Raw genomic sequence first — 26,373 nt, 5'->3', positions numbered from 1 at the left:
CCAGTATGGTTTGCATTTTCACTCCTCTTTCGAGCCCGACAGAAAATTGTGTGTCATGTCTATGTAAATATGGGTGCTGCCATATGAAAGAGTGACTTCCATTCTTCAGTTAGAATTGATGTACAGTAGTTAATAACCATGTTGCAAATGTAGAAACACTGCCATCCAATGGTCACAGTTCTCACTACAGTGCTCAGTTGGCTTATATTAGTTAAGCATGAGTCGAGGGTGTCAGCAACCCTCCATAAAAAAACATATTTGATACGAATTTTATTCTTTATTTTTGTTATTAATATTTTAAAAGACGAGACGGGGGCATACGTGCTGGGCAAAAGAGGGTGCTGCGTTGCTAAGGCTTTTTGGTTTTGGATGCATGCGTGCCCCGACGTGCCGTGCCAGCACTGACGACAGGGCAGCGGTGCGGGCGGGCGGGCGGTTCCTCGGCAGCCACTAAAGAATGAATGTTGTGATCCCGTCTTGTCCCGTCCTGTCGTGCCTTTGTTCCACTCATCGCATGTGAGCATCCATCTTTGGTCACGCTACATTAGCACGCCGCTGGAAAATACTGCAAATGCGAGATCACGCGGGACAATCAACAACATGCTAAACTTGTGCGATTGCTCTAAGTCGGGGGCGGCAAACCCGTTTTAGCCAGCGGGACGCAGAGAGGAAAAACTATTCCAGTGTTTCAAACAGTTTTATCAAAAATGAACTTATAAGGGTCGCGAAAGGACCAACACAACCGTTTTTAGTTTAAGCCAAAATATTGGGGTGAAAATAGAAAAAAAACCAGACTTTTTTTTATTCGTAGCAAAGACACTTTAAAATAACCCTTGCTGCATACAAAATGGCCGATATGGAGTAAAACAGTAAAAAAAATGTAAAAAAAATAGGTTGTTGATATGTTATTCATATTACCCTTCATTTTGGGGTTATATAACTAACCCAAAAAGTTGTTCCTCCCGTATTGACCCTATTTGGTTATTTTTGACTCAAAAAAAAGCAAAACAAAAACAATGGATGTTCTATCAGAGTTCTCTGATGTCACAGCCGCTAAAATCCATTGTTGGCTAACGGTTAGCTGATAACGTCAATTAATGAATTTCGACACTTCTTTGACTTTTTAAAATTTTTTTAGATTTTTCTCATGTCCGTAGGCATTTTTCAGCTGTTTTTTTCCAAACGAGTTGGCAGCATGGCTACGTTTGGTTAATGATCAATCCCGGGTGTTCGGTTTTTTTTTTTTTCTTGTTGTCCAAGAACAAACGGACAAACGGACAACTGTGTTATCTTGGTTCCCCTGATAACATGCTTAGCGGCCAAAGCTGACGTTCTCGCTGGGAAATAAGCAGCAGTCAGATGCACAAAATAGAAATGCTTGGTCTACAGTTAGTGTTTGATTAATTAGAGTTTCATTTTGGGGTACAAACGATTAGCAATACAAGTTTAAAAGTGAAGCGTGGAGAGAAAACAAACAAAACCATATTTAAAACTGTTGTTTTCTACAAAAATTTTATTAAAAAAATCACCAAGTGGTCCTATTCTATTGTCCCGTAACCCAAATGTTAGCCCATTCAATGCCAGGGACGTATTTTCCCGTTTTTTTTAAGTGTCCTGATATTCAATCCCAGATACTTAAGTATCGATTTAATACTTATTTGGAAATTAATGTCCTTAATGTACTTAAGTATCAATTTAATTCTTAAGTATCTGGGATTTAATATGCTGTTTCTTAAAAAAAAAACGTGAAAAGACGTCCCTGGCATTGAATGAGTTAAAATTTCACTTTGTTTTTCAAACGAAAACAAAGCTCAGCTGGATTTCATACAATATAAAGGTCATTGAAATTTTCATCAAAAAGATCTGAAGCCAAAACTGTTTTCAATGTTTTATTAGTGGCCGTCACATTTTATAAAAGGGTCAACAGCGTAAAATCACCAAATATTGGCACTCAAAATCGTCTCTTCAGATAATCGTTCTAATAATAATCGTTTTTTTTTTTTTAGTGAGCGTCAAGGTTTCAGGTCAGTTAGGGCTAAAAATATCGATGAAGTGTCATCATCATCATCATCACATGGTCACCAAAAGTCCAAAATCCAGGTCGTCCATTTTGGCTTTTTTTCGTCGTCCTCTCGCTGACATGGGACCTCTGTCGTTTCCTGCCCTTTGAAAACATTTCTAATCACAGAGTCGGGCTCGCCGTGCGTGCGGGCCTGCGGCCGCCGGGCTTCGGCTTCAACTACTAATTGAAAGCTTTGCCTGCGCGCGCGCGTGGGAAAAAGACACGAGAAATGATGGAAATGTTGCCTTGAGGATCGAGCCGCAATTAAGGCCGCAAAATGAAGGCCCTTTTACTAACTTTTACTCAAGTGACTCTCGCCCACGTTTTTGCCCGTCAGGTTACTTGAATCGTTTAGCCTTGAAAATGATCCGAGCCCATACACTCGGGGTATCTCGGGGTCACTTGGGTGCGTGTTTTGACAGTCCGGCAAACATCTGCTGCAGACATCTCATTCCGACGTAATCCCAGCACAATGCCAGCACCCCTTCTGCGTGTCTGTGTGTGTGTGTGTGTGTGTGTGTGTGTATGTGCGTGTATGCTCCCTCAAGTAACAAAGACAGACACGCACACATTACACATACGTAATACATCAGAAACAAAAGATGCTATCAATCATCGTTATCCATCTATCTATCTATCTATCTATCTATCTATCTATCTATCTATCTATCTATCTATCTATCTATCTATCTATCTATCTATCTATCTATCTATCTATCTATCTATCTATCTATCTATCTATCTATCTATCTATCTATCTATCTATCTATCTATGCTTGCTAACTTTTTATCTATCTATCTATCTATCTATCTATCTATCTATGCTTGCTAACTTTTTATCTATCTATCTATCTATCTATCTATCTATCTATCTATCTATCTATCTATCTATCTATCTATCTATCTATCTATCTATCTATCTATCTTGCTAGCTAGCTTGTTAGCTATCTTGCTATCTTGTTATTATATCTTTATAATCAATTTTACTCAAGTAATAAACCTAACAAAAATTTTACTCGTGCAAAATGCTCAGACAAGAATATTATATTTGATTTGAAATCAGTTTTAACAAAAATTGTATAAATTCTGCAAAAAAAACAAAAATGATGTATACATGTATGTATTGGAGCCGTTACCACTAGAATCTTGTGCATAGTAGAAAAGCTGTTTTATATTGTGCATTCGTTTTGCTTGATTTGTATAAACATGAGTTCCAGGTAACCCCATGCAAATTAAAAAAAAAAAAAATCTTTGGGGCGGCAAAAAGTGACTGAAGGTACATTTTGCATTTATAAAAGAAATAACTGCACTTCTAGTGGCTTTTTAAAAAAATGTTTTAGTTAATTTTGTTCGTACTTTGGGAAATCACTCCTCGATCAATTCCAGCATCTGCTACTGGATAGTTCTGCATTTTGATTGAAATGTTGGCTTCCAGTTCTGATTACTGGTTCTACATTCATTCAAACTTTGAATTCTTGATGCTGTTTCTTAATTCTAGAAGTGAGGCCTACCTCGGTTCTCGCTTCTGGTTCTGACATCAGGCTTTTTGTTCTGCTTCCGACAGTTGGTTCTTTATGGTACTTGGGACCGGTTTGTCCAAGTCATGATGTATGCTGGACCTACCGGGTTCGGATCCGGGTCACTGGAGGTTCACTTCTGTGAGGGAGAGTCGTTTTTCGAGACGTTTCTAATGGCCATCGCATGCTTCTCTGATTAATGAATGAACGAGTGAATGAATGAAGGAGTGCACTTGGCTGAGGAGCGTTTGATGGATCTGCCCTCAGGAAGATTCCGGCGCTCCCGAGCAGAACTTTTTTTTTTCTTTTTCTTTTCGTCAGCGACCTGCTGACATCGCTCATTTGCTGCAACGCTGTCGGAAAGTATGCGAATGGAAAAGTTCCGGAATACTCAAGAGTCCCAGCGGCTACGATATTTTTCACCCGCCACTTCATTAGGTACACCTACACATACAGCATGAATAAAAAATGATAGCGTGCCGATTTGTGTTTGTCACGTTAGCAGTCAATTTCCTGGCGTGAGAGGAGCGGACTGTACCATCTTTCATTTGGATGCGGGGGTTACACATCTGCAATGATTCAAATTGATGAATTATTCCAACAAAAGTGATTTTTAACACGTGAAAAAAAAACGTTCGGTCTTTAGCTTGCTCAGCTAACTAGCTAACAAACTGGTTCGCTAAGTAAATAACTTACTAATTAACGGAGAAAAAAAGCGCCTGTGTTTGCTGAATTCTGCTTAGCAACTAGCAGTTTAACTCTTCTCATTTTTTTATTTATTTATTGATTTTTTTGTCTCCAGGGTTTAAATACCAGGTATTTATAACTTGTTCAATTTTAAATATTTTTTTATTTAAATGTTTGGTGAAATGTACTAAATGAATTAAGTACTGAAGCAAACAATTACTTTTTGTATTTAGGTACTAAAGTTATCCCTTACTTTATGTATTAATCAATATCTTTAGATACTTTAGTACTTATTACTTTAGTACTTAATGACTAAGGGTAATTGTTTATTTTAGTACTTAAGTACCTTAAATAAACACATTAGTACTTAATTACATCCGTACTCAATTCAAAATTAAGTAATTAACTACTTTACATTCGTAAGTATGAAAGTAATCAATTCGATTAAGCACTGAATTTGTTACTAAAGTAAGGAATTACTTCAGTACTTAATTCACGATGAAATAATTCATTACACAAATGACTTACTATTTCTTAATTCAAAAGTTTTGACGCTTAAAATGAAAACGTAAATAGACGTCTTTGGTATTCAATAATGAAAACAATTTCGCTAGCAGCAAATCTTTCGAATTAGCCACATTTAGCTAAAGTCGCCGCTATGTTCACGAGGCCACGTTGAGCGTGTGTTCGGGCCACCGGGCAGCGTACCGGCGCCATCGGGCGGGGCGCCGTCGCCTCGTTGTCGGCTTTTCACAAGTGACGCTTGCCCGTCGACAATGGCGGCACGCGCCCCGCAACAAATGCGCACGTACGACACCCAGAGTCGAGTTGCAGATGGACGTGTGTCGAGGGAGTGCAGGTGGACACACGTTCACACGTGCGCACGCGCTGTCATTTCACTTTCACGCACACGCGCGCCTAAGCTAGCAACCGCTCCAGTTCACTGATCCCCTCAGGTCAAAGGTCGCCCATTCCTGTTAGTCCATCGGCACCGACTTTATTTTGGTTCAAGAGCGTCGACATACCTTTTAAAAGTGTTTTTCAATTTGATCAATTCAAACTTCTCACTATGAAGAAGAACTTGACTAGAATGGAATAGGATAGATTTATTGTCCTTACACCTGCGCAAATACAAGGCAACGATAATTAGAGTCCCAAAATAGTATGGCGGCCATTTTTATCTCATCCAACGATAATTCGAATCAATTAATCTGACCTGCTTTATGCTAGCATCACAGCTGTTAGCCCGTTAGCAGATTTTCATCAGAAATATTAGCCGACTCATGTCAAGCTGCACGTTAAAGATCAGAGTCTTTCTACCGGCAATTTTATGGCCATTTTATGTAAGAAAATCAATAGCGTTGTTATCCAGACGTGAAAAGTGTGCAAGGACCCTTTTTTTTTTAACAACCCGTGATATAATATCACACTAGGAGCGATCTCCTTTCATACATAGGGGGAGGTTGTTTGAAGCCTCCTGAGCTTCGCTAAGCCCCCCTTAGCTCGTCTTTCATCGGGCCCGGCTCGTAACGGGGCGCCGGACCGCGACGCATCATGGGAAACGGCCGGGCCGCTTTTCCGAGAGCGCGGCCGTAGCCCGCTAGCCCCTTGTTGTGTCTGCGCCCGCTGGAGCGTCGAACGAACGCAGCAGGCAGAACCGGAGTTTGATGCGGAAAGCCCTTTTAGGCCTCCTCTTGATCTCTTTGTGTTTAGTCATGGCCTTCAGCAGTGGGCCTCGGCTTTCATTAATCATTAATGACCCGCACGGGGGGCTCTTGAGGTCCTTGACCCGGTCGCTTGACCGCACCGCAGCTTTGCTTGTTTTCTCAGCTTCGCTGCGCCGTGACCTCTGCGCGCGGATGAGACCGGGGGGGGCGGGGCTTACAGGTACCAGGCAGGGTGGGCAACCTACACACACACAGACAACCAGTTTAAAATAAGCGACAAAAAATCATTATAAACAAGTTAATGAGGACGAGGCATGTTAACGAAGGATGACGAGAGATCAGTCTGTAAATAAAATAATGTGATGTACTATAATGTGGTCAGAATATGTGTATATATTACAGGTATGTGTTTATAATAATTGCGGTGTACATGTACAGCATATTATCCATACATTTTCTATAGCCGCTTATCCCCACAGGGGTCGCAGGCGCCTATCTCAGCTGGCTTCGAGCAGTAGGCGGGGGACACCCTGAACTGGTTGCCAGCCAATCGCAGGGCACACAGGGACGAACGACCAATCATGCGCCCAGTCACACCTAAGGACAGTTTAGCATGTCCAATTCACCTGCCGTGCATGTTTTTGGAGTGCCCGGAGAGAACCCACGCAGGCTTGGGGAGAACATGCAAACTCCACTCAGGAGCTAGGTGGATTTGAACGTGCTATTCACCGCACCACTTAGCCGCCCTACAGATACTAGATTACATGAATTATATTATGGAACATTGCGTTATATTTATAGGGATATGGACTGTACGTAACTAAAAATGTAGTCATTTGGTCTTTAAGTTATTCATTTGAATGCCGCTTACACATTGTGCAGATCGTGAGACATTAACACTCCCGGTAGCTGCAAATGCCGGACTTGCGTCGCATCCTAGAATGACAAGATCATTTGTGTGTGTGTGTGTGTGTGTGTGTGTGATGCTTAGTTTGAGGTCCCCGAGTAAGTGAAAGAGTCGTACGACTACAGTATCTCGAATTGCGGGAGAGAAATGTAACAAGAGAAGGTAGTGTGGACTCATGTGACGTCCCGGTATGTCTTAAAAAAATCCTGGTACGCTAAAGTCTGTAATTGAAACGTACTGGTACGCTGTACCAAAAGGTTAAACAGTTTAAATACCGATGACGACCAAAGTCATTGAATCAATAACAAAAAAATATATACAGTATATCTTGTTCAAGTTCTTCTTTGAATGAACCCTATTACACGAGTGCGGAATGGCCTCTTGAAAGAAAATGGCTGACTTCCTGTTTTATTTTCGGCTTGAGACTTTTTTGAGGGTCACGTCAAAATGGAACCTCTTGCATATGAGTAACAGTTTCTAAGTGGCAAACATGACGCAAACAACGATGATCTTTTTTTTTTTTAAATGCCTGGTTACAACAAAATGGCTGACTTCCTGTTTTTGTTTTTTTTCAGGCATGGTTTCTTGAGGGTTTTTTTTTGTGAGTTTAGTTTATTTTCTTTAAATCGTGGTTGAATCATTGCTCATGCCTCCAAATGATAATTCTAACCTATGACCTCTGACTTGGCTTCTGGGTCAAAGGTCATAAATCAACATTACTTATGCTGTATCAGAGCACTTTGCGCAACACAAAAATAATTTTTCTCATATTTTCCGGTTCTATGGCTATTTTTAGTGGTTTTCTTTTGAATATTCATGATCTAGTTGTAAGACATTTGGTGGTGTGTGCAAGTGCACCTGAACATCTCACATTTCTGTCAGCATTCTCATGTGACTGATTAATGGCGCCGGTCCAAAGTGTTCTTTGCTTTCCCCCACTTTTTTTTAGCATCCCTTCGCCGCGGTCCCGTCACCGCGGGGTGCCCATGCGAGACACCGTACACCCCGCACTTAACCGCTTCCCATTGTCGCCATTACAACGCTAACGCGATTGCGTTTCGTTTTTTTTACACCCGCGGCCGTTCGCGTGTAAGATGATATGCCGGGCTTTCATGTCAAAGACGAGGCCCACAGTCACAAACCTGAGCCAAAAAAAAAAAAATAGAACCGCGCTTCACTTGTTTTTACACGTGTATGACAGTAAAGTTTGTTAAATCTTTTGACGAAGATAGACGTAAAGAATCCATTTGAACTGGGCTGGCACTCAATGAGTTAATAAAAATGCTGTATGGAAACATCATGTTGAGGAATTTGGCCTTTTTTTTTTTTCAGGATTACAATAAAACCCCGTTCATCATGAGGGTTATGTTCCTTATATACTCACAATAGGTGAATGTTTGTGTAATAAAAAGACCAGAATATTTTATAGTTCTATTTTATCGCACCGCCCATACTCTTTATTTGAACACACTCTAAAATAATTGGAAGAATGGAAGAAAAAGTGTGAGTGATGGGAAAGTATCAATACCAAGTAGAGTATCTGTAATATTGCCGATATCTTATTTCAAGGTATCGGTATTCATGGTGATAACCGATACTAGTGTGCAATTCGATGATCACAACATTGAAATTACAAAATAGAAAATTAGAAAATTGCTCTTGAAAATAAAAATGCACGCACAATAAAAACACTATTTAAATATGATCTTTTTTTTTTTTTTTGCCCTAACCCAAAGTACCCCTTGCTGGAATCTTGAAAAAAAGTGGTGTAAAACATATCTACTAAGTTCTGTAGTTTCTGTGTCCTGTACATGGATTAGTCTTCAAAGGACGGGGCCTTTTATACATACAACAGTTTATTCAAGTCCAGTTTTATTTCCAAACCACCTTTAAAAAGACCACGGTCAACCAAATAGTTGTAATATTATTGCAAATAAAAACAGAAGACGTAAAACAACCAAACAAGCTAAAACACAAACATTGAATGCATCATTAGTAGTTTACTTTTAAAAGTCTTTTTTCTTTTAATAATTTGAACTTGAAAAGTGATTTTATCGAGGTTGGAACAAATGTCTTTTGACGCAGAGCTCGTCGGACGAGTGCGACCCGCACGAGGGCATCCACGAGGGCAAGGAGGGCAAATACCGCCTGCAGGTGACCCAGTTCGTGCAGCGTCTGGAGTACTGGCACAAGGAACTCGCCGGAACCCTGGTCACCTCCATCAAGGTGCTGCCCGTCCACGGACGCGCTGTGGCCTTCCTGGGCACGGACGACGGACGCCTCATTCAGGTACTGGGGCCTACTTTCCGGAACGTATCTTATTTGTACCCGGTCATGGTTCCGTAGGGATATTTTCTAGGGATACTTTCCTTGGAAAATCTGAACAACGACACCCATTAAAATAGTTTTACTCGTGCAACGCCAACTTTGGAAGGCATGTCTATTGTAAGTACGCCCTCAAAAAAAAAAGTCTCAAAAATCCATGCCTGAAAACTCACAGGAAGGTAGCCCTATTAGACAAACGTTTTGGATAGCATAGGAAGGCGGCCATTTTGGCTGGTAAGCGATATTTCTTCGGTAATTTCTAGCGATCCTTTATTGTAATATTTGTAAAACTCTTTTAAGCCAGTTACACTTATGCAACATGAGATTTTACAGGCATGTCCATTCTAAAAAGTCATCATTCAAAAGACACAAGGACCCCTCCATTTTAGAGTGTTTCAAAGATAAACTTCTCCGATAAACTTCTACCGAACTTTTGGGCGGCAGCTAAACCTTTGAGTGTTTGCCGCCGAGTGCGAGTGCAGCACATGGCGGCAGAAGTTGACGATTTGCCATGCAAGACTCCACTTGAACTTGCAGCGTCTTTAACAAGAGCGACTTGTACTTCCTGACTTAAATACGTTAAAACGCTGAAAGAAAGGCAGCAGGTGCCAACGCCAGCAAACAGCTGCGCTTTGTGCACGCTACACGCCAAACATGGCGTGAGTCGGAGCAACACGGGAGCAGACGTCAAGCCGAGGGCTGTCATCCCCCAAAACTGCGTGCGCGAGCGTCTTTTTTTTTTTTTCACTCAAACATTTCCAAGTAAAGTTGGAAACTGAAGCCCCTGGAACGAAAAAGTTCCAATCAGCTATGGTCAGTTCCAAAACCTAGCTGGACTTCTGGGATGTACTAACCCCGCAGCAATGTCTTCTTGGCCCCCGAAAACCCCCGCGATAACGAAACGTTAAAACACAACACGCCAGAATTCAAATGTTGGTGTCTTCCTGGACCCTGCTAGGTTCTAAGACACACCTGTTTATAGGACGCGCCCTAAAAATGGAAAACCTTTCTGTGTTCTCTAACCGGCGCACTCTTTGTTTGAATTAGCTGGAGTCATCAAAGTTTTTACGTGATCCTCTTAGTTTTAGTAATATTCCAGTGCGTGACTCAGACGTTGGTTCGGTCCGCTTGTTTCTTTTATTGAAAATAATGTTGTAACAACAAAAGGTAACACGAGCTGCTGTTAGCTGCGACAGGCACTGCTTCTTTACTTTTTGTATAGTAAGAATACAGATGCAAAAATGCACATCTGTGCATCAAAACTCGACGTGTGTGATTGATGGATCAATCTTCCTTGAATGGTGTCAAAAAAAAAAAAAATCTCATTTTTGAGTGACCGTTTCGATACGTTTGGTCTTCAGCTTTTGGGAAAAAAAGTACAGCAAATATTTGGGGAATTACGGCTTGTTGAGTCAATTCTGCAAGCACTGGTGATACCATTTAACTAATCATATTATTATAAATGGCTAACTTCCTGATATTTTCAGGCATTCATTTATTTTTGAGACATTTTACTCACATGCCTACCAAATTTCATGTTGAAATGAAATTAGCTTCGGAGCTCAATTTATGGAAATTAGCGTCGTCAAATGCGAACCAAAATGGCAGACTTTCTGTGTTCTTACAGGCTTGACAGATTTTTTTTTTTTTTTAATTGGACGCCTTATTACACATAAGTCTTAGAAATTCTATGTTGCAAAGTGGAACTGGTCTTAAAGTCTAAAATTTCCCAAACTTCCTGTTTGTCCCACAGAACCAATTGCAAATGTCCAACTTTGCAGCCGCTCTGTTCACACTCTAAAACAACAAAATTTTGCAATCGAGTGTTTTTTTTTTGTCGATTCTCCTTCAAAATCCGTCAAACTGCTCCTCATCTGAATGACACATGGGAACGTCCAAAGTAGCCTCACATGGCCTTGTTTGATAGACAAATCTTTGTTTGTCCTAATACTTTTGTCCCTGGATGGCAAAGACGGACAGTTAATTTCTAAAGACAGCTGCTGGAGAAAAACACACAGCAACAGCTGCACGGGACCCTCGCTGAGTTGGGAATGTCGTGCGAGGGAACGTGTCAGCGAAGACCGCCGCTCGGCCATTAACGTGCCCGTCAGCGTGAACACCCCCCATTTCACACCCCCCCCCCCCCGGCCACGATCCAACACTCCCGTCTTCTCCTATTGGCTAGGCCGTCCCGCCCTTTTCCACGCAGCTGTCGCCTCTTACCAGCTAGCTTGCGCTTCACCAGCGCGTTAGCTCGATCACCATTCAAGACATAGACGTTGAAAAAAAATGTTTTTTCGCGGTTCGTTTTTTTACAGCACAGTTATCTACAGCCACAAAGTGTTGAAGTCTTAAGTGAGCTGTTTTACCTTTTCTTCTTTTAGGATTATGAATTTAAACATAAATAAATACAATTAGAACTATCGGAGTTTGCCTGGCGTGAAGCCTGGCGGCGGGCAGGAAAGGCCTGGCGGACCGCAACATATTGTTGAAAACAGAAACATTATTATCATTACAACTATCAATTTATCATCTTAATTGTGATTATTTTTCATAATTGTCCTCAAGGAACTTTGTGGAATGTTTGAATCAAGTACAACCATGGATAGCTGTTAACTATTTTTTTTTAAAGAATCCTATCAAGAATTACATGCCCACTCAATTTTTTTGTAACTTGGGAAATTTTTAATAATCATTTTTAATGTTGATTATATTCTCGTGGTTCATTATTATTGCCATTAGAGCTCTATTACTGTTTCTGTTACTGTGTTATTGCCTACTTTATTATTTGCTCAATTGTGGAATGTAGACCAATTCTGACAGTAAAACTCTTGAATCGTGAATTGATTCATCATTGCACCGCTATTGGACATTTTTTTTCGTCATTTTGTGACAAAGTCCAAGCTCTTAAATTTGCTAGATACAATAGCAGATCCGAACCAAAAAAGAAGACTCAGTTCTTGATTTTGGGCTTGGGTCCTTGAGTCTTTTTTTCTAAATTCTACATCCTGTTCTGATAGACATGTCCACCTAAGTTAATTTTGATCATTCATTTATTTATTTTTTTCCCCAATTTTTAGCTTTTGAGTGAGTTGTTTTTTTTTTTTAATGACATACATCTTTGAGTATTTCTCTGGGAGTGGTTGGGGGGGGGGCATTTTCTGACTGGATGCGATTGTCTTCTTACTTCCTCATTCTCACACACATTGTCAAGCGCGCGACCTCCCCAGCGGTTCAACGTTAGCTTTGCAACAGTGAGAATAATGGCCGCCTGGAGGAGTTAATGGCGGTGTGAATTACAGCTTATTGTATTAGGCGGGGCGGGTGGGGGGGGGTCGGTGTTTGCCGAACAAACAGTGCGACCGCTGCGTTATTCCCACAGTGGACTCGGAGCGAAGCCGAGGAGAGAAAGGTTTCCTGAGCGCGACGGCGGATAGTCCGTGCCAGCAGGAAACTGAAATACGGCAAAAGCTGACAGCTCCAAACAATGAACGCCGAGTTTTTGTCATTTTTGAGCCCGGCGCAGGTGGTCGAGGGGTCGCCAGTTCACTAGATCTTTGCACGCAAAAGTCATATATCGCTCAAATGTTGTTGTTTTTTTTGTCATTTTGAAACTTTGTTTTCTGAGCCCTTCAGCCTCCCCTGATATAGTCCCATTCTCAAGCGGCTTTTTGATGGTGAACCGCCTAAGGCACACCAGTACCACAATCATGCTGTCTGATCAACAAGCCGACATGTCAGGCGGACAAGTGATCTAAGCCAGACACATTTCGAAACAATATTTTGAGAGGACGGACGTTTTGTGGACTTCATCTGAGATCTTTGAATTCAGCCACAGAAAATTGGAGGTCAAAATAAAATCTAGCTGATACAGTCCTCATTTCAAGGTATAAGTCAAATAAACATATATATATATATACAGTATATATATATATATATATATATATATATATATAATATAAAAACGTCAATCTTTGTCATTTGTGCCTGTGACCGTCCTTGAAGTTTTGTTGCAAAGTTAGCAGAAATCTGCTGCCACAGGAAATCATTTGAACTGAGTTTACAAAATAAAATAAAAAAATCATGCTTTGTCAAATTTGACTTTACTTCCAAAATTGCTTGTTAGTTAGATTGTGTGTTTACATTTGAGAGTACTCGTGTGTGTGTGTGTGTTGACGCGTGGTGAAGAGGCGCTCACATGGTTTTGGAAGCATTTTTTTTTTTTTTTTTTGCTCGTCCTCAGGTGCGCTTCTCCCGCTTGGCCTCGCCGCACATCAACCTGCGCTTGGACTCGCAAGCCGTCAGCTCATCCGTGGCGCTGCTGGACGGCCAGGGCGGCGGAGCACTACTTGTGGCCACTGGAAACAAGGTGATGTTCTTGACAGTCAAAACATGCGGACGATTTCTACGACGCGTGTTGACTCCTCCGACGTTTACGTTCTACCAGATCACCAAAGTGCCCCTGATTGGGCCGGGCTGCGATCAGCTGACCACCTGTACTTCCTGCCTGCTGTCATCGCGGGTGACGGAGTGCGGATGGTGCGACGGGCGCTGCACCCGAGCCCACCAGTGCCCCGCCCACTCCGCCTGGACGCAGGACTACTGCGTGCCCGTCGTCACCAAGGTAACCGCGACAGGAAGTAGCTTGCAACTACAGTACGAGTAACTTGACTTGGAAAATAACCTCAAGGTAACTGAAATAATTTTTCATCTAGACATAACGTGATGGTAATTAATTCCGAAGTAACTTGAGGTATTAATTTGCTTAGAAATAACAATGAGGTAACTTAATTATCTTGAAGTGAGATCTAGCTTAAGCATAACTGAAGAGTAATCTTTTATTTATATTTATTATTATTTATCATATTTTAGTATATATTATATGATATATATCATACAACATATATTATATACAGTATAATATTAATACTGTGCATACTTAATATGTGCTGTGTATTTTATAATACATAGTAATATATGAATCATAATATATTACATTATAACATGTAATATATTTATAATATAATATAATATGCTGTGTATAATATATTTTACTGAACAATATTGAATGATAAAAAAGTATTATTTTATCATTTATTTAAATTTATTTATGCAGTATTTCATATACAGATTGTATATGTGTATTTCATATAAAATTATATAATGTAATATAATATTATATCATTTATAATATGACATGCAATGTATAATATATTGTATAATAATAATAATAATAATAATATATATTGTATAATATGAAATCAAATCAATTATTTTATAATTTATCATTTATATTATATTTATTTATTCATAAAAAGTATTTACATAATGATAAGTATTTTGCACGTGAGAATAACTTGAGTTAGAAGGAATCTTGACGTAATGTTGCAGGAATATTAACTTGAAATATGAAGTAGCCTAAAACCCATGGATTCATTTTTGACACGAAGAATATAACATGAGATTTTAGAAGTAACACAAATTCACCTGCGCACAGAAGCACCACAAGGTAAGAAGAAACCACCAGGGTAACCACGGCAACCACCTAAGGGAGTTACAGTTCGAGCGCGTCTTTCGGCGTTTGATGTGCGTCCAGTGCTGCGAAGCAACACGATGCCGTGGCAAAGTCTGTTCCCAACCGTCTCGGATGACCCGGGTGCGGAATGCCGCTTGTGGAAGTGTTTGGACAGTATTTCATCAAGTCGTGTTCCGTGGCTGCTTTCCAGCGCCGACGGAGCTTCCCCGCCGACGCCCGTGTTGTTCTTGTGTCGTACGCGCCGAGAGAAGATCTACACTCCGTTGCTTTCTTTACGGCCGCCCAAGAACCTGAGAAAACACTTTTCATCTTCTTTTCCGGGACGGAATGCGCATCCCGCATCAAACGCGCAACATTAGCAACACCTGCACAAGCCGACGGCATCCAAGTCAAACATTGCAGTATTTTGTTGATATTTGGAGACGCGCGTTCCTTCTTTTTTACCCTTTGAAAACACTAGCCTCAAATTAACTCGTTCGCGGCCAGCATAGTAAGAATGTACGTCTATAGCCGTCAATGGTAGTGAACGAGTTAATCGTGCATTTTGAAATTTTATTGTGTTACAGCGAGTAAGGAATAACTAAAAGTTACAGAAAGTACCTTTCACTTTTTCAAGTATCTTATGGTAGGAAGATCAGTAAATGTAACAGGAAATAACGTGGACCAGCTAACCCAATGCTAGGTTAGCTAACCATACCCAATTCCGATTACTTTTGAAAAAAGCTGCAGCCATCAAATATTTTGGAATCCGGCTAACCTACTGAAAATTTGATTGAGGTATTTGGAAAATAAGATATGTTTTTGTTTGGTAAAGAACATTTACGAATACAGTAAAACACATTTACACTTAATAAATGGAAATGTGACATTTATTGAGATTTTAGATACATATCTCCCTATTTGGTTGATGAAACCAAATGAGGACAAAATCGCAAATTTTGCTAGTTAAAACAGCACTTTTGGGGAATCCTCTTTTGTTTGAAAAAGTGATCAGTAGGAACAGAAACTATGTCAATAGAGTCATTTACGTCTATTCAACTGACTTTGAAAGGTTGCTCTCGCTAATGTTTTTGGCGCCGTTGAGTGCTGCTAGCCGCTAACGCCGCTAGCATCTGGTCGCCGTTTCTAGGACTGCTAGCCGCTTACCGCTGGCAACAGGCGCCATATAATACAATGTCGGCGTAACTTTGTCTTTTAGAGCATCCTTTATTAGCATCATTAGCCGTTGAACTTGATTTCGAGACAAGCTAGTTCCGTTGACGTTGTTGATTCAAGTCGGCTACGCGGTGCCGGGATCTACTTCAAAATAGTGGATGATGATTTGCAGCTGTAGGAGTGTAGGAAGTCATCCGGAACTAATCTAGAATGAGCTAACCTGCAGCAGGAAATAAAACAAAGTGTGAGGCACCCCCAGAATTGGATTGTGTTTTTCTCAGGTGTCCCCGTCATCCGGGCCTCTCCGCGGCTCCACCGCGGTGACCATCTGCGGTCAAAACTTCGGTTTCGACCGCACGGAGAGCTTCAAGGCGTCGCTGGTGAGCGTGGAGCTGGCCGGCGCCCCCTGCAAACTTCCCAGACAAGACAATCTCAACAGGTCCGTGTGCGCGGGCGTGTGCGTTGATGCCACAAAGAGCTCCTATAGGATCAGCTTTAATGGAGCTTATTGTGTGCGTTAAAGAAGGAATGTTAAGAAGCCCCCCAGAATCCTATCCCTCCCCCCGTCCCATCCCAGATTTCCACATTCAGCACATGACTCCGCTAAGTGGAAAATTGCTGAGAAAAAAACTCAGCATCCTGACTTCCCGCTCTTGTTTAAAAAATCCACCAATTAAAAAGCAACAAAACACGACTAAAAGCGCTTCCCAGTCTTTCCCAGTTGCATTCCTCCAGAACGTGATGATGATTAGATTAGGAGCATACTAAGTCTTGTGTTTTCTGGGGGGTGTTGTTTGTGATTTTTAGGTGGACTGAGATGCAGTGTTCCCCCGTCTTTGCTGGGAACTTCACCCCGTCGGGACACGCCATCAAGGTCACCAGTGGACACAAGGTCGCGCAAGTGGAAGGCGCTTTCGCTTTTGTGGTAAGGAGCTTGGCGAGCTTCCGTGAACGTCTCAATCTAAAGAAGAATAAACGTACTTGTTAAAGAAACTTGAACCGAGACGTTTATTCGTCTAAAAGTCACTTCGATCGAGACCGAAGTCTCCAAGTAACTTCAATCGAGACCAAAGTCTCCAAGTAACTTGAGTGCAAAGTAGCTAATCTAAAGGTAACTTTTAACCCGAGGAAACTTCGGTCTAAAAATGAATTACATAAGCAAGTCACATCGACTAGCTTGCATCTAGACATTACTTTCACCTTATAAGTATCTATTATAAGTAAATCTAGAATCAAAGTATTTGAACATACGGTGTGTTGTATCCAGAGGTGACATACATCCAGATATAAATCTAAAAGTAACTCACATCTAGAAATAACTTATATCTAGACGTTGCTTTAGTATCTGGAAGCAAATCTAGAAACAAAGCGCCGCATTTTCCGCACTATAAGGCGCACCAGATTATAAGGCGCACCCTCAATTAATGACATATTTTAAAACTTTTCCATATATAAGGCGCACCGGATTATAAGGCGCACCCTCAATTAATGACATATTTAAAACTTTCAATCATAATATAGTAATACTCAAAGTAATAACAATAAAACTCAAGTAATAACTCTAAACTCTCAATAGCACAATAACTCAATATCAATATGAGCAACCTTGTTCAACTGTAAACACACAAAAGAATCAGGTAAAGCTTACTTTATCACTTCATTCCTCATCTATGAATCTCAATAATCTCAATATTGATCCTTATATAAGGCGCAGCTGATTATAAGGCGCACCATCAGCTTTTCAAAAAAAAATTAAGGCTTTTAGGTGCGCCTTATAGTGCGGAAAATACGGTAGTTCAAGTTTTGAACATACTGTGTGTTGTGTCAGTAAGTTACATGCATCAGATATACCTTACGTGTAAACTGTCCCAATTTTGCCCCAAAAAAAAAAGAGGGACATCAAAAATGTGTAAAACGCCTACCTCGGTCTCATAATCTCTGAATCCAGGATCCGGTGATCGACAAGATCTTCCCGACGTTCGGGCCCAAGTCCGGCGGCACCATGCTGACCATCACCGGTTCCTTCCTGGACACCGGCAACAAACAAGAAGTTACCGTGGGCAAGGCGGCCTGCATCATCCAGAGGTGAGTAACCAACTTCGCCCGCTTCTGAACGATCCAAGGAGGGCCGCTCGCAAGATGGCGTCGTGCAAATTAGCCAATGCTATTTGGGAGCTCTCAAAGTGAAATTTGGCGCCTGCAGTTCTTCGTCCGCCATGCTGACCTGCAAGACGCCCCCGCACGCCGTCCCGTCGGTGCAGCCCGTCAAGCTGACGGTGGACTCGGTGGAGCGCCACGCCCCCTCACTCTTTACCTACAATCAGGACCCCCTCATCAAAAACATCCAGCCTTCGCGCTCATTCATCAGGTGACACACTTGGATTCTTATTCTTATTATTATTATTATAAACCCAACCAAGGAAATGAAAAATTCAAATTTTGTTTGAATTCAGTTCACATGTAGTTTATTTGATCTATTCTTTTCCATACAACAAACAAAACAAATACATATATATATATATATATATATATATATATATATATATACACTTATGTATGTATAATATGTTTTCTTCATCCGAATGCGAACGCAACGTGCCGTTCTGACAGCCAGAGGAGGAAGCGCGTGGGAGGTGACGAGTGGCTAAAAGCGCTAACGCTAACAGCTTCCAACTCCCCGTGGGCATCTCGTGTATCTCCACGCCGCAAGGACGCTAACGCTAACCTCCGCTTGTGTCCCCCCCAGCGGAGGCTGCACGCTGTCGGCTCACGGCTTCTTCCTGCAGTCCGGCCTCCAGCCGCAGATGGTCCTCACCACCGGGCAGGACGCCGTCGTCTTTCACGTGGTGAGTCCTCAACTTGTACCTAAGAAGACAACATTGTTGTTGGATTTTAATTTCGTCCAATCGGATTTTGGCCTTTGTGTCGCCATGTCAATTTAATCTTCCCTGGGCCTTCACAATCAGTAATGCTGGCTGATGTAATATAAACTCTTAGCAATAAGATTTTTTTTTCTCTCATCTAATTACTTAGTAACCAGGAAGTGACTAGTTTCAGGTTATAAATTGTACTTAGAAGTAGCTGGAGGTAGAAAGTAACCAGTCAGTAACTCATAAGAGGAAATAAGAGGAAGAAAGAAATTGGTCGAAGTAAGTCATTTCAAGATATGATATAATCATAAGTAACTACATCAGGAAATAATTTGCAGCAAGAGCTAATCTCACCCAACCAACAGAAAACATTTTAGCTTAAAAGTTTATTATAATGTGTTTCAAAAGTTATCAAACTAAAGCCAGATAACTTTTTACAAAAAAAATCTTTTTAGCACAATTGAGCAATAGGTTTCTTTATGTTCCAATTCATTTGTTTCTAATTTGAAAAGATATGTCTTGTTCCTGTCACTGCATTAAATAGCAGTGAAATAGATTTGCTGATACCTACTGTTAAATCTCACATACCATTGAATTGCCTGAGACCAGTCCTTTTCAAATAGCGGGGTGGGCCACCCTGGGAGGGGGATTAAAGCGATGCTGGGGGGCCGCAGATGACCACAGGGAAAAGGCTTTGTTTTTGCCATGTGAAATGTCATTGCAGTTAAATTTAGGATTGGCACCATTTATTGTTTTATTTTCTTATTTCAGGGACATTTGATGATTATTTTTTTTCAGTTTTAAAGTAGTAGTAGTTAATACTTCTTGAAAGTTGATTTATTTTGCAACACAAGGTAACAAGAAACCACCAGGGTAACCACGGCAACCAAGTATTAGAGATAATACTTTTATGTATTGATTTGCAAAATATTTTCGTATCATGTAAAATATAATTGAGAAGCGCTCCCGTAGACGATCCCGTCACAGCTGGTAGATTGTCCATTCCTTCCAACCGCCAACTTGCCTTCAGACTTTTTAGTAATTACGCCGAAGAGCCAGCTGTGAAGATGAATCGCAATAGGAAAGGAAATGAAGCGTAGCCTCGCGCGTGCGGCGCATGGAATTGTCATCAGGCGCGCTCGCTCACGCCCACTTGGAGGAGAAAAGACTCGGCCGTGTTGATGTGGACGGAAAGGAGCCCGGGTTCAATGGAAGACGGACGGGAAACGTCTGCTCCGCTTGTCATTCAAGCCCGGTAGCTCCACCGAGCCTTCAGGATGTTCTGGATCTCTTCGGGCTCACGCTTTAGACGCCGCACGCAGAGGTTACGTGAGCGGGCGTCCGGCCAGCTTTTTACGGACAGCTAAAAATCTGCTTTGAATGATAAAATACATATTTGACAGTTTCCTCAATCAGTCGTACTCAAATGGAAGGACACCATTTCTGACTTTTTAATATTTGCAGGTATCAACATATGTGACACAAACAGTAGATTTTTCTTTTCAGATTAAGAGCAAATTAAATGGAACATGAAGCAATTTATTGCTAAATTGTGATATATATATATATATATATATATATATATATATATATATATATATATATATATATATATATATATATATATATATATACAATATTCACATTAGGTGTCACTGTGTTGGTGTACCTATTGAAGTGTCCATTGAGCGCACAGGAAGTTACCCTTTCATGAGAACGTGTGATGATCCAACCAAGCATTCCCACATAAGAAGACCGGACCCAAGTCTGCGGCGGATTGAGTTACGCTCCAGTTGGCGCTCCAGCCAAGGCGTTGAAGGTCCTTGAAAAGGAGGGGAAAAAAGACACTTTTTATTGGATACCTTACAACTCAATAACATTCCACGTTAACAAGTACTTTTACCTTTTTTTTTTTCCTTCTTTTGTGGTGCGGCCTTGCAAAAAAACGCTGTCATTGTGCTTTCTTGAGAGGACATTCCTTGTGGGGACCTCTAGGACTTTTGGTGGACCCCCACATGTTCAGACCTTTTTTTGAGGGTCAAGACTCGCTTTTAGAATATAGATTTGAATTGGATTTTGTTGCGGTTGGGATAAGGGTGAGGGTTAGCAGTTCAAACTCAAAATCAAAAGTGTGATGTTTTTTATATTTTTAGTAATACATTTTTAAAACTCTTTTTCAGCACAGCCATTCACATCTTTTCAGTTCTATCTTATAGTTTTTCCATAAATTGACACCTTAAACAGTTTGCTTCACCAGTGGATTTGTCTCCTAGTGGCTACCAAAAAAAAAAAAAAAATCCTGCAGTAAGCTGCACTGGTTTATAAGCCTGCAGGGCTCAAACCCTGAGAAAAAAGTTGCATCTTTTAGTCCGCAAAAAAACATTACTATTTTAAAGCACTGATAGTTCTGCTATCCTTCAAGATATTAACGCTATCATTGTCGTCCTTACTGATAATTTCTTCAAGTTCGGCGGGCCGGTTGAAAAAGCTTAAAAGGTCGGATATGGCCCTCAGGCTGTAGTTTTTCTGCTAGTTTTCCGTAGCATTCCATCTGGTTAAGGTTAGGTTGCATTATGTCAATCATATGTCCCCACTATGATAGGACCCCCCCTTTTCTGTGTGTGTGTGTGTTTGCCTGCTGCGTGGAGGACGTGCCGCTATGCTCCGCGGGGATCTTATCTGTCACCGTGCTCCCGTCGAGAGATAATTTGAGAATTTGGCAAACAAACACACCACAACATGTCATCACACACAAAAGGCGCGCGCGCGCGCGCGCGCGTGCGCACGCGCGTGCGCACGGTCCGATGGCCAGCGTTTGACCCGGGACGCTCGGGTTTTCCAACTTGCTTTGGGAAAATGTTGGACTGTTTTGTCTATTTGCGCTATTAGCACGTACGTTTATTAAGCTAAAAGCCTTGTTATGGAAGTTGCCATTTTCCCCGGAGGAGTGCTGAGTGCTCCGCTTTGCCTTGGAGGAGGTCATTTGCATACCCGCAGAGAGTCACGAGTCAACACTTAAAGTTGTTTTTATCGTTCAAAAAAAAAAAAAAAAAGTGAGGGGCGGGGTGTGCAAAGCAGCACCTGCTGGTGAACGATACCGCAAACCGGACACCCAAAACCATGCAGAGCATCAGTCACTAAAGTCTATACAGTCTATACAGTATACGTGTATGAAATACTGTAAATTGTATAAAATGACTTTTTATGTATATTACTAATATATAACCTGAACAAAAATATAAGCCGTTAGAACTATAAAACTTAATAAAGGCATGCATTTTGCAAAGCAGTCACCTGCAACCCAATTTATCAGTGTTGCTTCATTTTCCAATTCATTTGCTCCCAATTTGAAAAGAAATAAAATTACTGTTGTTTTCACTGAATCGAGAAGCATTTAAATGCATTTAAATAAACTGTTGAAAACTCACAAACTCCTGAAGTAGGGATGGGCAAGTACAGACATCAAGAATCGTAACCGTGGCGATATTTCATATTTCAAGGTATCAGTACTCAAGGCGGAAACCGATACCGATATGGTAAAGTACTAGTTGTATCTGTACTTGGATACTGCATCAGTCGATACCAGTACAAGTTCTCAATTCTTTCGCGGTCATCAATACCAATGCATTGTGGGAAGTTAGACGTCCCGACTCCTTTGCGTGAAGATAGAAAGAGAAAATGCCGAGTTCGGGCCAAGGGGCGAAAGGAGATCTGCCGGAATGTTCCGTCCGTCTTAACTTTCCCACATACATAAAAGAGATTTCACATTTCCTCTCCGGCACCAGTGGAGGTTCCTGCGCCGTCCGTTTGGGTCGGGCCGAGAGAAGCCAGCGTTTTCCTTCACAATGTGAACATTTAGCTGCAAAAGCCAGCGCGATTGTGCATTGAAAATATCAACAATGGAGCAAAATGTATCACCTGACAGGACAAAGACGCCAACAACAAAGTCAACTCTTCATTCATCCATTCGCCGCAAAATTTCCGTTTCTCTTTTCCCAGGATAAAAAACACTTTTCATGGCCTTAGCATTGCTAATAGAGATGTTTGGATTGTCATCTAATTGATTAAAGATGTATCCGTTGTCTCTCGATAACTTACAGAGTTGTGTATACGGTGAGAACCGCACCTCCATCCAGTGCACCACGCCGTCCCTGGCCAAGCTTGCCCTGCCGCCGCCGGTGGTCACCAAGGTGGCGTTCATCCTGGACGGATACGCCACCGAGCAGTGGGACCTCATCTACGTGGAAGATCCCCTCTTCCAGGACCCCAAGCTAACGTCCAAAGACAACAAGAGCGTGGTGGAGCTCAAGGTTAGACCTCATAGGAAATGTTTCAAACTTCAGCCCCTGAAGCCAGTTTCACTGAGCAACATCAAATATGGTAGATATGTCCATCATGAGTAGACCCACAAAAAAGTCTCAAGAAGCCATGCATGAAAATGTACAGAAGATCTGCCATTTTGGTTTGAAGTGGACATTTTTGGGTAATTTCGAAGGATATTTCTCCTCTTGAAATGTTTTCAAAATTCAGCACCTCAAAGCCAGTTTTACTTAGCAACATGAAATTTGGTAGGCGTGTCTATCAAGAGTAGACCCACAAAAAAGTCTCAAGAAGCCATGCCTGAAAATGTACAAGAGATCTGCCATTTTGGTTTGAAGTGGACATTTTAGGCTAATTTTAAGAGGTCTTTTCAGCCCATGGAATATTCTCAAAATTCAGCTCCCGAAGCCAGTTTCACTTAGCAACATCAAATTTGGTAGGTGCGTTAATCATAAAAAAACACACAAAAATGTCTCAAGAAGCCATGCATGAAAATGTACAGAAAATCTGCCATTTTGGTTTGAAGTGGACATTTTTGGGTAATTTCTTGAAATGTTTTCAAAATTCAGCACCTCAAAGCCAGTTTTACTTAGCAACATGAAATTTGGTAGGCATGTCTATCATGAGTAGACCCACAAAAAAGTCTCAGGAAGCCATAACCTAAAATGCACAAGAGGTCCCCATTTGCATTTGAAGCATCCATTTTACGTTTCTTTGACCCACTTAGCAAGGGTTCTTTAACAACTGATTTCTCCTGGAGATTTTCTCCATTTGTCAACAAATTTGAAACAGGCAGACACCAATAATTGTGAAATAGTTTATTGGTCACATTTGCCCTGGACTGGAGCATGACAACACAGTGTAGTGAGTTTTCTTGAGCTCCACTACATGTGTGCAAATGCTAAGATAGTTTGCTGTTTACCCTGCGGCTGACTTTTGCACGCACGCACGCGCGCAAACATTCCCACATGCACGCCACTTTGGGTTACGCCGGGAAGGAAACAATACAGAAACAAAAACAGGAAGTGGAGTCTGTTTCCCATCGTTTTTTTTTTCCTCGTCCAGTTTCAGTGTCCCAACCTTTATGTCTGTGAGTGCATTGTTGTAGCTGCCAAGGTCAAACCTCTTGACATGGTCAAATGAATTAACACAATGAAACCAATTTTTTTTTCTTGTGTCGCTTTTTTTTGGTATTATTTTACTCGGCTGACTGCAGCAGACGCTTTGAGGCAGCTGCGCTCAAAGATCTTGGATTTTTTTTTTTTTTTTTTTTAATTCCCAGGCGTGACCTTGGCCCTATGGTTAAATCCAGCTCCTCCCTTCTCCCCTTCATTGGAGACCACTTTTTTGTTGTAGCCGAACTGAAGCAGCCGTTTGATATGTAACTCTTTGATATACGTAAGGCGCACTGCTTTATAAGGCGCATAAAATAAAAGCTACGGTAGTGGGTGGGCTTGCGTTATGCATCCACTAGATGGAGCTGTGCAAAAGGGAATTCCAACAAAACAATCAGATAAATCAGTCAAACTTCATTAAGCAGAAGTTAAGAATAAAGATGATTTAAGGAAAGTACAATCTGAAGAATGAGGAAAAAAAATACCTCTAAATTAAATTAAAAGACTGTTTAGACAACAAACGTTTAAAAGTTTATCATTATGATTCAGTTAAATATTAAATTTAAAATCGGTTTTTGAATTTATTTTATAAAATCCCTCTTTCTTTCTTAAATTGCGTTTTTTATGCCTTTTCAACAAAAAATTGCTTCAAATTTTTAGCATATATTGCACATCAAAAATTGTTGTAAAAAATGTAATTGTTAGAATACATTCATAACTGAAATGCAGAGATAAAAATGGAAGAACTTACATGGCAATTATGTTTTTTTATTTTTTCGTCACTCCAAAATGAAAACCCACGGTTTATGCATTGTATAAGGCGCACCGGATTATAAGGCGGTAAGTCTGAAAGAAAAAAAAAACGTAAAGAGAATACAGAAGAGTACAATATTCGTCTTTTTTTCCCGTTCATGAAGCTCTACTTCAACTTAGGTAGGGAGTGTGAGGACTTTTGCCACCTGAGCACTTGACACACACATCAACACACGGCGGCCCTGAGTGGCGTGAAGGAACGCTGGCACGGCGCTTGGCAGGAGACCCCCTGGCATTTGTCGCCGTGACACTGGGGACAGTTCCTCGCCATTTCCCGTCACAAAGTCGTCATGGTGACAGCGGGACAATGCCACTAGAAATCCAGGCATTTTTTAATTAAAATTTGAGTACATTGTTTTAGTATGTGTGCTGTTAAGATTTTTGTTCAGTATTCGTTTTGATTTTTTCTTATAGTGTATTATATATGTTCTATGTAGGTTTGATTTTTCGATAAATTTATTTACGTGTGTTTTTTAGACCAAAAAAGTATATTTTGTTGAGAGAGTGTGTGTGTTAATGTGTGTGTGTGTCGGAACAGGTGCGAGCCCACACTCTGTGTCAAATCTGGAAATCCCGAGCTGTCACGCGAGGAATGTGATCATTCTTTTTATTGCCTTCTGCTGCACTCAAACAAGCATGCCACTGTAACACGTATGTGAGTGTGTGTGTGTGTGTGTGTGTGTGTGTGTGTGTGTGTGTGTGTGTGTACGCGCTTGCATATGTCTGCCAGTGTGCCGAGGGTTTAAGAAAAACAAAAGTGAGTAAGAAAGTGAGAACGAGCAACGAGTGACCGATGTGTTGTCGCCAGACTATAATAAGCCACGCTGCAAATCGTCTCCGTGGCGATAATTCCATGGGTGTTTATTTAGTCAACTGCAGATGGGAACAGGCATCAACCTTCATACAGCCCATTGCGCGTATATATGATCAACAATCACTTAATATTGCTCTCATTCATTTAGTTGGTGATTGAAAATTTATATATTTTGATATATATATATATATATATATATATATATATATATATATATATATATATATATATATATATATATATATATATATATATATATATATATATATCGTAAAAACATAAAAAGATGTCTTTGAAATTAAATGAGGTAATTTATAAGCCACAAAGGCAATATCAATCAAAATAGAAGATGTTTTTGTCAATATTTTTGACTTGGCCCCCCGATGCTTTCGGTTCCGCCAGGGCGACCGAATGGACCGGGAGGCCATGAAGTGCCAGGTGCTGACGGTGTCCAACCGCAGCTGCGAGAGCCTGACGCTGGTTGGCAACACGCTGGAGTGCACCGTCCCCAACGAGCTGCAGGCGGCCACCGCCAAGGGGCTGCAGGTGGAGGTGAGCGAATAACCCGGATCCATTTCCCGAAAG

The 26,373-nt window shown here is 41.0% G+C and overlaps 1 protein-coding gene across 1 annotated transcript in view; it reads left to right on the top strand.

Annotated features, from left to right (window-relative positions):
• The window catches only part of met (MET proto-oncogene, receptor tyrosine kinase), a 49,437-nt gene that overhangs the window by 11,303 nt on the left and 11,761 nt on the right, over window positions 1–26,373 (top strand). The window contains exons 4-13 of the mRNA XM_088417681.1: window positions 8,926–9,129; window positions 13,409–13,534; window positions 13,613–13,789; window positions 16,138–16,295; window positions 16,664–16,781; window positions 17,805–17,941; window positions 18,060–18,224; window positions 18,603–18,702; window positions 22,827–23,036; window positions 26,191–26,340. Coding sequence (XP_088273807.1) covers window positions 8,926–9,129; window positions 13,409–13,534; window positions 13,613–13,789; window positions 16,138–16,295; window positions 16,664–16,781; window positions 17,805–17,941; window positions 18,060–18,224; window positions 18,603–18,702; window positions 22,827–23,036; window positions 26,191–26,340 — 1,545 coding nt within the window. The remainder of the gene's footprint in view (window positions 1–8,925; window positions 9,130–13,408; window positions 13,535–13,612; window positions 13,790–16,137; window positions 16,296–16,663; window positions 16,782–17,804; window positions 17,942–18,059; window positions 18,225–18,602; window positions 18,703–22,826; window positions 23,037–26,190; window positions 26,341–26,373) is intronic.

This window comes from Hippichthys cyanospilos, chromosome 6 (assembly GCF_059441005.1).
Source record: "Hippichthys cyanospilos isolate Australia breed blue-spotted pipefish chromosome 6, RoL_Hcya_1.0, whole genome shotgun sequence".
NCBI lineage: Eukaryota > Metazoa > Chordata > Actinopteri > Syngnathiformes > Syngnathidae > Hippichthys > Hippichthys cyanospilos.
Note: the sequence above shows the minus strand (reverse complement) of the source record. Positions and strands in the feature narration are given on the sequence as shown.